This window comes from Chlorella variabilis, assembly GCF_000147415.1.
Source record: "Chlorella variabilis unplaced genomic scaffold CHLNCscaffold_5, whole genome shotgun sequence".
Classification (NCBI taxonomy): Eukaryota; Viridiplantae; Chlorophyta; class Trebouxiophyceae; order Chlorellales; family Chlorellaceae; genus Chlorella; species Chlorella variabilis.
The window spans coordinates 1,165,440-1,175,147 of NW_005435083.1; the positions used below are offsets into that span (position 1 = coordinate 1,165,440).

Below are 9,708 nucleotides of genomic sequence, written 5' to 3' on the forward strand. Positions count from 1 at the left end.
CAGCGACTTGACTTTCAGCAGAGGTGCAAAACGGCCATCGGCCAGCGCTTCCACTTTGGCATAGCGCTGCATCCTGGTGCGCAGGAGCCGTGGCTAGCGCGGCATTCCACGGGGTTCACTGCGTTCAACTTGCGGGTCACTCTCCTGCCGGGACAGCCAGGGGATGCGTACAGGAATGTATCAGGGCAGCCAGAGTGTCAATTGGGCTCTTGAGAGGGCCTGAGCGCCACGGGGGGTCTACCTCCTCACCGCCGCGTCGGGCACAGCGCGTTGCCGCCGCTTCGCCCTACGCCCATGCGCAGCGCTGGGCCTTTCTGAAATGCTGGGGAACTTGCTAGTCCAATCTTACAGCTGCCTCACCCATTGCAGCACTCAGCACAAATGAGCGGGGGGCACATAGCTCAGGTGCAGCGGGCGTCTGAACACCACGCTGGTGCCAGCAGCATGCAGTAGCTACATCGATCTAAATCGGTCAAAGGAATTGGGAAGAACAACATAGAAAAAAAACTGGTGTGATCAGTTGAGTGCTTCAATTACAGCACATGCCGTTCCTACGAAACTTCATACAAGCAGCCGACATTGGCACTGCGCAGCCAAGTGGCGGGTGAGCATGCGCATATGCAGTTCTTCATCAGCTACAGCAGGGCACTGGAGAACTAGCCTAGCCGCTTGCCAGTCTTATTGCCCATTAGAAGGTAGTTTGGATCACTAGGCAGTATGGTACCACGGTGCTGCAAATGTGCTGCTGGTAGATCACTGTTGAGTTCGCCAAAGGGGAGGCGTTGGGGAGATGCCTTGTGTCCTTGGCATCCCAGGGCTTCCCAAGTGGTCAGCTGCCGCAGGTGTAGTTGGACAGCACGCTGGCAATCTGCAAGGAGAGAAGAAAGGATGAAAGCAATGATCACAACTCGTGGCGGTGACAGCAGTAAGGTGCAAGCACAAGCTGAAGCCTGCTGGCTCACATCGCCTGCGCCTGCCTCCAACCAGGAGATGTACTGCTGATACGTGATGCCCCATGTGTTATCCTGTGCAAATGCCCAAGACAGGAAAGCCACAATGTCATCGCGGTTGGAGCTGCGATTGGGAGGGGTCAATAGGGCACATTAGTGGCAGAAGACGGTGCACGGCGGCGCAGGGTGCAGGAGCAGGCCATGGCTAGCCGGCACCCAGTCGAACGCTGTTTCAGTAGAAACCAGGCAGTCGGAGGACACACAGCCAAAGCACACTACCTGTCGCTGAGATCTGCATACAACAGGAGGAATGTAGATTGCTTTGGCTCAGTGCCAGCTGGGGTGGGGGGTGGGGGTGGGGGGGGGGCTGCCTGACCAACCTTCACCACGACGACAAGGGGCGCACTACGTGCACACAGCTTACATGGCTCATGCACAAGGATGGAGACGGGCGCCCCGGAGCCGCGCTTGCTCTCAAAGGCGGCTTGCAGCCTCTGTGGAGCGGGTCAGCAAGTGTGCCACTGTTTTGCCCGCAATGATTGCAATGCAGATTATTGCACTGCCACGCTTTCTTGGCAGGGTTGCTGGGGCGCGTGCAAGTGAGGTCTGCGTCCCCAAAATCTTGCTCAACCCTATGCTGCCCCTCCCGCTTCCCAACCCACCTCCAGCACAGACATGCCATCTTCAGGCTGCGGGTCAGAACGTCTGTCACCACCAGGCAGAGTGTATGCAGGGACCTCCCTGCAGGCCAAACAGGGACGTGCATGCAGGGAAGCAGATGATTGAAAAAGGCAGGAGGCATTCTCTTTAAAGAGTGGGAAACAATCACCGCCGGCATCCAGTATCACCAGAGGGAGCCAGTGGAGTAAGCTTGCTGGGTGGGGCTGTCGTCAGCCTTGCTGCTGTCATACTGGACGCCCAAATCAATTAGCACCTGAATGTTAAGTAACATCAAAAACGCGTTCTGATTGAGCAGCTAGGTGGGGAGCGATTGAGCACTGCAGCACTGCAGCGCTCATTGCAGCGCCAATCTTCTACAGCACTCGCTGCAGGCAACGAGCCCTGTGGCAGGCCCCTCACCCACCTGCGTGACCGTGTCATCCGTTTTGTAGTATGGCGCACGGAAGCCGGTGATGGCTTCTGCCGGGATGCCGCAGTCAATCAACCATTCGCGCTGCCCAGCAACCTCTGCAGTGATCTCATCGTAAGACAGCCCTGGCAGCTCGGGATGGGTCACCGTATGCGTGGCCAGCTCATGCCCAGCACTGTATGCGAGCAGCGCCGTGTCGCAGTCGCCCCTGTCGGGCCCCTTGCTCGTGAACCTGCAGGTGCAACAACGCCAAGCAGCAGAAGCAGCAGCAGGTATTGCGACCCCGCTCGACATGCGGCAGCGCACCGTTGCCCGCCGGTCTGCATTTGCATATGCATGTTGAGCGCCTCACCAAGTGATCGGCGGCTTGCAGCCATTTGGGTTGCTGATGCCTGAGCTCTGGATCGTGTCGTAATACGCGGCTTGCCATGCCTCGCTCACGATTTCATCATCCACTGAAAACAGCACCAAGTTGGGCGTATCCCCTGCAGAAATCCAGTCGATGGTGGTCAGTTGCGCCTGGGGGTCGTCTACAGCGCCTTGGGGTGATGCGGCGCCGGGGCATGCGGCGCCTCTTACAGCCTCCGACACGGCGGCCCGGTGCCATTGATTTGCGCACCCTGGGCGCCTCTCAAGTATATCAGCGTCAACAGGAGGAGGCCCAGCAACGCCATGGGTCGCTCAGGGTGTGGGTGACTCGCTACTGTGCTTCTTTGATCGAACCCCACCAGTAAAAGGGGTACAGCGTGTAAATTGCCAATTGAGATTGACCAACGACCGAACAGGAAGGTTGAGGCGAGAGTTGCCCTGGACGCGGCGGCAGCCACTGGTGCCCAGACGAGCGGACAGTGGCTCACCGCGCTGGAAGCGCACGCTGAAGTACGGTGGAGAGCAGAGGAATGCCAGAGCCAGGCGGCTTCCGTGGTTCGGGAAGTAGCGCACCCAGCATGCATGTCGTGCCGCAACTTCCCGCCGGCGCCTTGCACCCCTCTAGAGGAGCCCTCTTCACAGTGCAGCTGTTCACTTCATTATTCTTGAGTGGCAAGACACAGAGCGCAGGCAACCACACAGACAAACCACTCTCAGAACATCAGCCAGGCAGGGCATGGGGAGAGCAGGACAGAACACCGGCCTCCTAGGGAGGGAGCAGCAACCTCTACAGTGGGTGCCTCTACAGCCTCACGTCTCTTCTTCGACACTCTCCTCCAGCAGCTCTGCAACTGCCTGTGCGGTTCGTCTGGCCGACGAGGGGCTGGCCGGCACACCCTCCCTGCCGCCGCTCCCTCTGCTGGCGCTGCCTCACTGCTGCTTCTTGGCGGCGAGCAGCACAGACAGCGGCACATCCTCCTCATCCTCGCTGTCCCCCACCACTCGGCGCTTCTTGGTGCCATGCGGAGTGGCTGCTGGGCGCTGGGCTAACACCACACCCTCGCTGTCGCTGCTCTGCCCACCGGCCATCTCCTCATCCCCCAGCTGCGGCTGCTGCGGCTGCGGTGCCCTGGTGGGCTTCTTGCCAGCAGCAACAGCCTTGGCAGGGGCCTTGGCAGCCGCCTTGGTGCCAGTATTCAGCTTGGCTGCAAAAGCCGCCGCTTCCTGCAGGGCGCAGCCAAGCAGGCAGTACAGAGCACACAGCCATGTTTTGCTCGGCACCTACAACACCCCTCCCGCACCCAGCGATGTGTTGCCACCTGCTCATTCCGCTCGCCCACAAACTGGCCCCTCCCATTCCCCCTCACCTGGGATCCCCAGCGCCAGATGCCAAACAGCACGCACGGCTTCTGCTGCTGCGCTGCGGGTGGCCCTGCCTGGAACCACAGCACGTCGTGCGCAGCGCAGGCGTTGTCTCGGTTGAAGACGGAGACCTTGGTGATGTACCGCTGCCGCCCTTCCTTCAGGCTGCGGCAAAGGTGGTGCAGGGTGGGCCGGGTGGGTGGCGGGGCACCGCTGCACAGCTGGCGTGAAAGCGGGCAAGAGTTCCACGCCGACGCATCTGCCAGGCTGCGCCGCCAGATGCAGCCAGGGTCTCAAACCCGCTGGGCGCGGGTAGAACTGCTCACTCGCTCACTTGGTGTGCACCGTCCATGTGCGGCCGCTGGCGGCATCCCGCAGCTCCACGTCCCCCTCATACCCAGCCGCAAACAGCGCGGTGCCCGCGCTCTCTGCGCTCAGCCAGGCAGCAGCAGCAGCAGCTCAGCCAGGCACGTGGGTTCAGGGGCATTGTGGCACAGGCCGGCCAGGACGCGCACCCGGCTGGCGCCACAGCACGCCGCACGCAGCACGCCGCACCGCACGGCGTGGCGCAGCAGCCGCAGGCAGGTGAGGCAGCCCCAAACAAGTGAATGGGGCCCAGGGCTCACTTGATATTGTGTAATAACTCTTATCCAGCGGTCCCGCCTTGAGGTACATGGGAAATGTACCGCTGCCTGCACACACACACAGGGGCGACATGCATGGGCATGAGGCCGGCGTCTGGTAAGCTGGGCAAGGGGTGCAGTGACGTCGCCAGCCTGCGTGCAGCGGGCCAGCCCTGCGCCTTGCCTGGCGGGAACTCTGCATCGCTGCCTATCCACACGTTACGCGGCTCCTGTGCCGGGCGCTGCTGCGGCTGCTGTGCCTGCTGCATCTGCTGCGCCGCGCTTGGTGTGGCACCCGCTGCGGCTCTGTTGGCTGCTGGTGGCGCCGGCCCTGCGCCGCCTCGTCCCATGCTCGGCTCGCCCTCGCTGCCACTGCTGCCGATCAGGTCCACAACTACTGGCAACTTGCCGGCACGTTGCGCCAATATCGGCTCGCTGCTGCTTGTGCTGTCGGTGTGGGGTGCTGCTACTGCGGCGGCCGGTGGGGGCGCTGGTGCTTCTGCCGGGGCTGCTGCTGCTGTCTCCTCGCGCCTGTCCCGTGCTGCTTGGGGCAATGGCGCTGCTGCGGCGCCCTTGGCAGCAGGCACATCCTGCTTCAGCTTGCCATTACCGGCAAGACCAATGCCTGCGCTAGGCTGGGGCTGCTGCATCTGCTGCTGGCTCTTGGAGGCTGGCCCCTGCTGCCCCCGCTGCCGCTCCTCCTCAGCGGGCGGCGACAGCCGCCGCCGCTTCGCCCCAGGATCCTGCTCTGGCTTGGCAGCCCCAGCTGGCTGTGCAGCGGCCTGCTGCTCACGCCTGCGCTCCCACTCCCTGCTGCTGCCATTGCGTGGGGCGGCGCCAGCGGCCGGCTCCCGCTTGTGCTGCTGCTGATGCTGCTGCTCCCGGCGGCGCCGCTCCTCTGCCAGCCGCTCCTCTGCCAAGCCATCCCTCCACGTGTCGCCAAAGAACAGCGTCTGCGCCAGGCGCAGGGCAGGGCAGGCAGCAATAGTATGAGCAGGCTGCTGGATTCACTCTGCCAGCCAGCCAGCCAGCTGCGTCCACGAGACAGGGGCCAGGCAGGCCCACCTTTTCTAGCCTGTTGTTGGCCTGCAGCTGCAGTGACAGCTGCCCAAAGCTGCTGCCCTCCAGTGCATCCCAAAACGCCTGCTGGGACGTGTAGGCGCTCAGAGGGAAGTTCAGCCGCTCTGCAGGCGGGGCAGGGACGGGTGGCGGCAGCAGGATGCGGGGCTGAGCGAATGCCAAGGCAGCGGGAGGGTTTGGCGAAACGGAAGGCCAGAAACATCTATAGCACCACACGGCCCAGGTTGCCGACACAGCAATTCTGTGCATTCAACAAGCTGCAAACTGCACAGCGGGGGGGCTCACCTGTTGCCGCCGCGTTGCTTTCGGGAGCCGGCCCATGCTGGAGGCTCTGCAGCTTCCCTAGATCGAAGGCCCGCTTGCACAGAGCCGCATCGTGCACCACCGCAGCAAGCCAGGGGTTCGGGTGGGTCGCGCCCAAGTGTTCCACAATGACCGTCTTCTCATCGCCGGGCTTGTGCAGGCGCAGCGCGGCGATGTACATGCCGCCCCGGGCCGCCTCGGTCACGCCGTGCTGAAACTGTGTGCTCCTGGAGAGCCTGCTAGGCGGCACTGCCGAGGACATTTGTGCTAGAAGCAGGCCCCTGACTCCATCCTCAACACTTGAACGACAGTAGGGCTGAACAAGAAGGAGGGACGAAGCCCGGTTCCGGCTGGTGATGTCACCAGCAGCCTTGGGCTGGCGCCTCGGTGGCGGCGCCGTGTAGCGCGACCTGGTTTGCAGAGGCGCTATGATGATATAGGAAGAGATAATTGGTAGTGCAGGGAGTGGGAAACACCAAGAGGAAGATTGATTGCAGTAATACAGCACCCCTTGACCCCGACGCGTCACCCGCCCGCCCGCTGGGCTCCTGCCTGCCCACCCCTAATTGCTTGTCCCTGCCCTGGCCACCCCTGATTGCTTGTTGGATGTGTGGCTGCGGGGGCAGGCAGCACAGGCAATAGCACGGCCATCACAATCCCGCCCTACCCGAGCTACCGACATACCGATGGCGGCATCTGCCGCAGGTGAAGAGGCGACTGGGCGTGCTGACTTGGATCAGCCGGTGGGCGCTCCGTTTAAATTTGCACTGTGTTATAGAATCAATAAAGGTTGCACATAAACGCATTGTTGGATGCTATGCTATCGAAAAGCGTGAGCTGCATGTCGCGATGTATGAGGGGGCGGCCATGGGTGCCACCGCTGCCACCTCAGCGCCCCGCTCTCCAGAAGTCTCCCAGCAGGCCATCGATGCGTGACGCCAGCACAGCCAGGCGCTCCCCCAGCTGCGCCGCCTCCCGCTGCTCCCCAGACTGGCCGGCCAGCTTGGCAGCCACCACCGCCCCAAACTGCTGCATGCTGCGCTGCATGCGCGCCAGGCTTTCGCCGGCGGGGTTTGGGGCTGGCCCGGGTTGGGCGGCAGGCGCGGGCGGCTTGCCTGCTTGCTCGGGCTGCTTGCCGGCATCGGCAGGCGCCCCCGCAGCTGCGCCCTGCTGGGCAGGCGCCGCTGCCGCCGCCTGTGCTGCGATTGCCGCCGACATGGCTGTGTGCAAGGCTGCCATTTGCAAGTGCGCTGGGGCCGAGGCACTGGCGCCGAGGGGGCCCTGTGCCGAAGCCGCCGCTCCCTGTGCTGCCGCCGAGCCCGACGGAGGGGCGCTCTGGTACTTGACAAGCTGCTGCGGCGACGGCTCCTCTGCACCCGTCTTTCCGTTGAGCTGCTGCTGCTGCTGCTGCTGCTGCTGCTGGGCCGCGTCCCCGGGCGCCATAGGTGTGCTGCGAATCAGCAGAGGCTTGAACGGCGCAGCGCTGACCACCACAGTTGTGCCGCCGGGCGTGGCCTGCCGGTCGGGCGTGCCGGCCTGGTGTGCGTCGTGCGGCGCAGGCGAGGGCGCGCCTGCGGCGCCTGGCGCTGGCGAGGCGGCCCGCGCTGCTGCCGCCCCCGCCGCCGCCGCCGCCACCAGCACCGGCCCGGGTGATGCGGCCTTGGCTGCGGCCGTGGCATTGGACACCTCGATCAGCAGCTCCAGGCGCTGCTGCTGCGCCGCCTGCTGCGCCACGGTCTGCGCCAGCCGCGGCGTGGGCAGCGACTGCGCGCCGATGGGCAGCGTGGTGACGGTGGTGGGGCCCGGCCTGGCGCCGGCAGCCGTGACGGCGGACGTGGATGTGGACTTGATGAGCAGCGGGCGCACAAAGGAGATGGAGGGCGCAGACACGGCCGCCGCGCGAGCCGCGGCCTGCGCCGCCGACGCGCCGGCAGGCCCGCCCGAGCCGGCAGGAGACATGGTGGGCGAGGGTGTTGGGCCGGCGGCGGTGGCTGCTCCCAGCCGGCGCGCAGCGGCCCCCTCCCTGGCCTCCTCCACGACAGGCGGCTGAGCCTGCGCCGCCTGCTGCTGTGCCGCCGAACCCTGCGCTTGTGCGGCCGCGGCTTGGGGGGCCTGCTGCCGCAGCAGCGCTTCTGTCAGCTGCGCACGCTGCAGGGCGTGCGCATGCCGCATTGCATGCGCTGCCAGCAGCATCTGCTGCTGCTGCTGCTGCTGCTGCTGCTGAAGTGTTTGCACCTGCTGCGGCTGCTGCTGCTGAAGCGTCTGCACATGCTGCGGCTGCTGCTGCTGGGGCTGCTGCTGCTGCTGCAGCTGCGCCGGCATCAGCTGCTGGGCATGCTGCGGTACCATCATAATGGCAGGACGACCCTGGAACATGACTCGGGCGGGTACCATGCCAGGCGGTATCACGCCGGCAGGCACCACCACAGGCCCCGTACTTGGCGCCAGCATAGGCACGGGTGGAGCAGGCGCGGGCGCCGCTGCTGGCGCCGCCTCCGCATGGCCGCTCCCGCCGGCTCCCTCTGCTGGCTTGTCAGGCAGCGGCGATTTGGGCTCCTCGCCAGCGGCAGGGGCGGCAGCAGCGCCCACTCCAGGCGCAGCTGCCTCCTTGCCGCCACCAGGCGTGGGGCTGTGGCTGGCGTCGCCACCGCCAGCCTTGCCGGCCGCCTGCTCGGCCCTTGCCTGCTGCGCTTGCAGGGCCTGCTGCGCCTGCTGGGCTTGCTGGGCCTGCTGGGCCTGCTGGGCCTGCTGCATGTCCTGCATCTGCTTCAGCAGCACCAGCTGCTGCAGGCGCTGATGCGGCGGCAGCTGCTCCAGCCGCTGCTGCTGCTGCTGCATGTGCTTCATGACCGCAATCCGCTGCAGCTGCTGCCACTGCTGCACGGCGGCCGCCTGCTGCTCCTGCTGGGACGGCTGCAGGGGCGGCTGCTGGGATGCCTGCTGGGGCTGCTCAGCCTGCGTCTGCTGCTGCTGCTGCTGCTGGGCCTGGGCCTGGGCCGCTTTGGAACTCTTCAAGAGAGCCTGCAGCCCGACTGCATGCCGGTGCGCCTCCTCCGCTGCTGCTGCTGCTGCTGCTGCTGCTGCTGCACCAGGGCTGGCTGGCCTGCTGCTGGGGGCGCCGCCCTCTGCGCCCGGGTGCTCCCACTTGGGCCGCTTGTGGTGAGGCATCATCTCCTCAACAGCCCCCGCAGCAGCCTCCTGCTCACTCTCCCGCTCACGCACCGCCCTGGCCGCAGCGGCGGCCGCCCTGGCCGCGTGCTGCGCGGCAGACTCGTGATAGGCTGCCGCCACGGCGGCCGCGGCACGGGCGGCGGCCGCCGCCGCCTGAGGCGCCGCCTCGCTGCCGGTGGCCTCCCGGAAGGCGGCGGCGGCCACAGCGGCGGCAACCTCATACTCTGCCACCTGTGCCGGGGTTGGAATGGATGCCGCCTTCAGAGGGGCACCAGCTCCTGCCGCTGGGGCGGCGGCGGCGGCCGCGGTGCCGGGCGGCGGCGCGCTCTGCTGCTGCTGCAGGCGCTGCCGCGTCATCGTCCTGCCGGGCTGCCGCGCGTGGGCGGCGGCGGCGTGCTTGCTGCGCCACGCCTGCTGCTCGCCTGGCACATCAAAGCCCAGCGCGTCGTGCACAGCACGTGCCTCCTGCACACACACACAGGAGGCAGCGTGGTGAGTGCCCGGCACATAGCAGCCTGCCAGCCAGTGCTCCCCCACCCACAACACTGTTTCGACAGCAGCAGGAACGGCTGCCCTCGGCGGGGCGCCGGCCGTGCCCGCCAATCAGCCCACCCACCTCCGTGGTCGCCTTGAGCAGCGTGGCACGCAGGCGGCCCGGGCCCAGCGGCAGCAGCAGCAGCACGTCGCCCACGCCGGCGCCGTACCGCAGCAGCAGCGGGTGCAGCTTCTTCGGCGCAAGGGGGGGGGGGGGGGGGGGGGG

The 9,708-nt window shown here is 65.8% G+C and overlaps 1 protein-coding gene across 1 annotated transcript; it reads right to left on the reverse strand.

Annotated features, from left to right (window-relative positions):
• Positions 1–829: 829 nt before the first annotated feature.
• Positions 830–2,714, reverse strand: CHLNCDRAFT_143035 (hypothetical protein; the record flags this gene model as incomplete). Its single annotated transcript, XM_005849794.1, has 8 exons — positions 830–868; positions 963–1,074; positions 1,368–1,444; positions 1,613–1,691; positions 1,799–1,884; positions 2,035–2,272; positions 2,393–2,525; positions 2,660–2,714. 8 exons carry the CDS (start codon positions 2,712–2,714, stop codon positions 830–832), a joined length of 819 nt encoding a protein of 272 aa, XP_005849856.1.
• Positions 2,715–9,708: the final 6,994 nt, after the last annotated feature.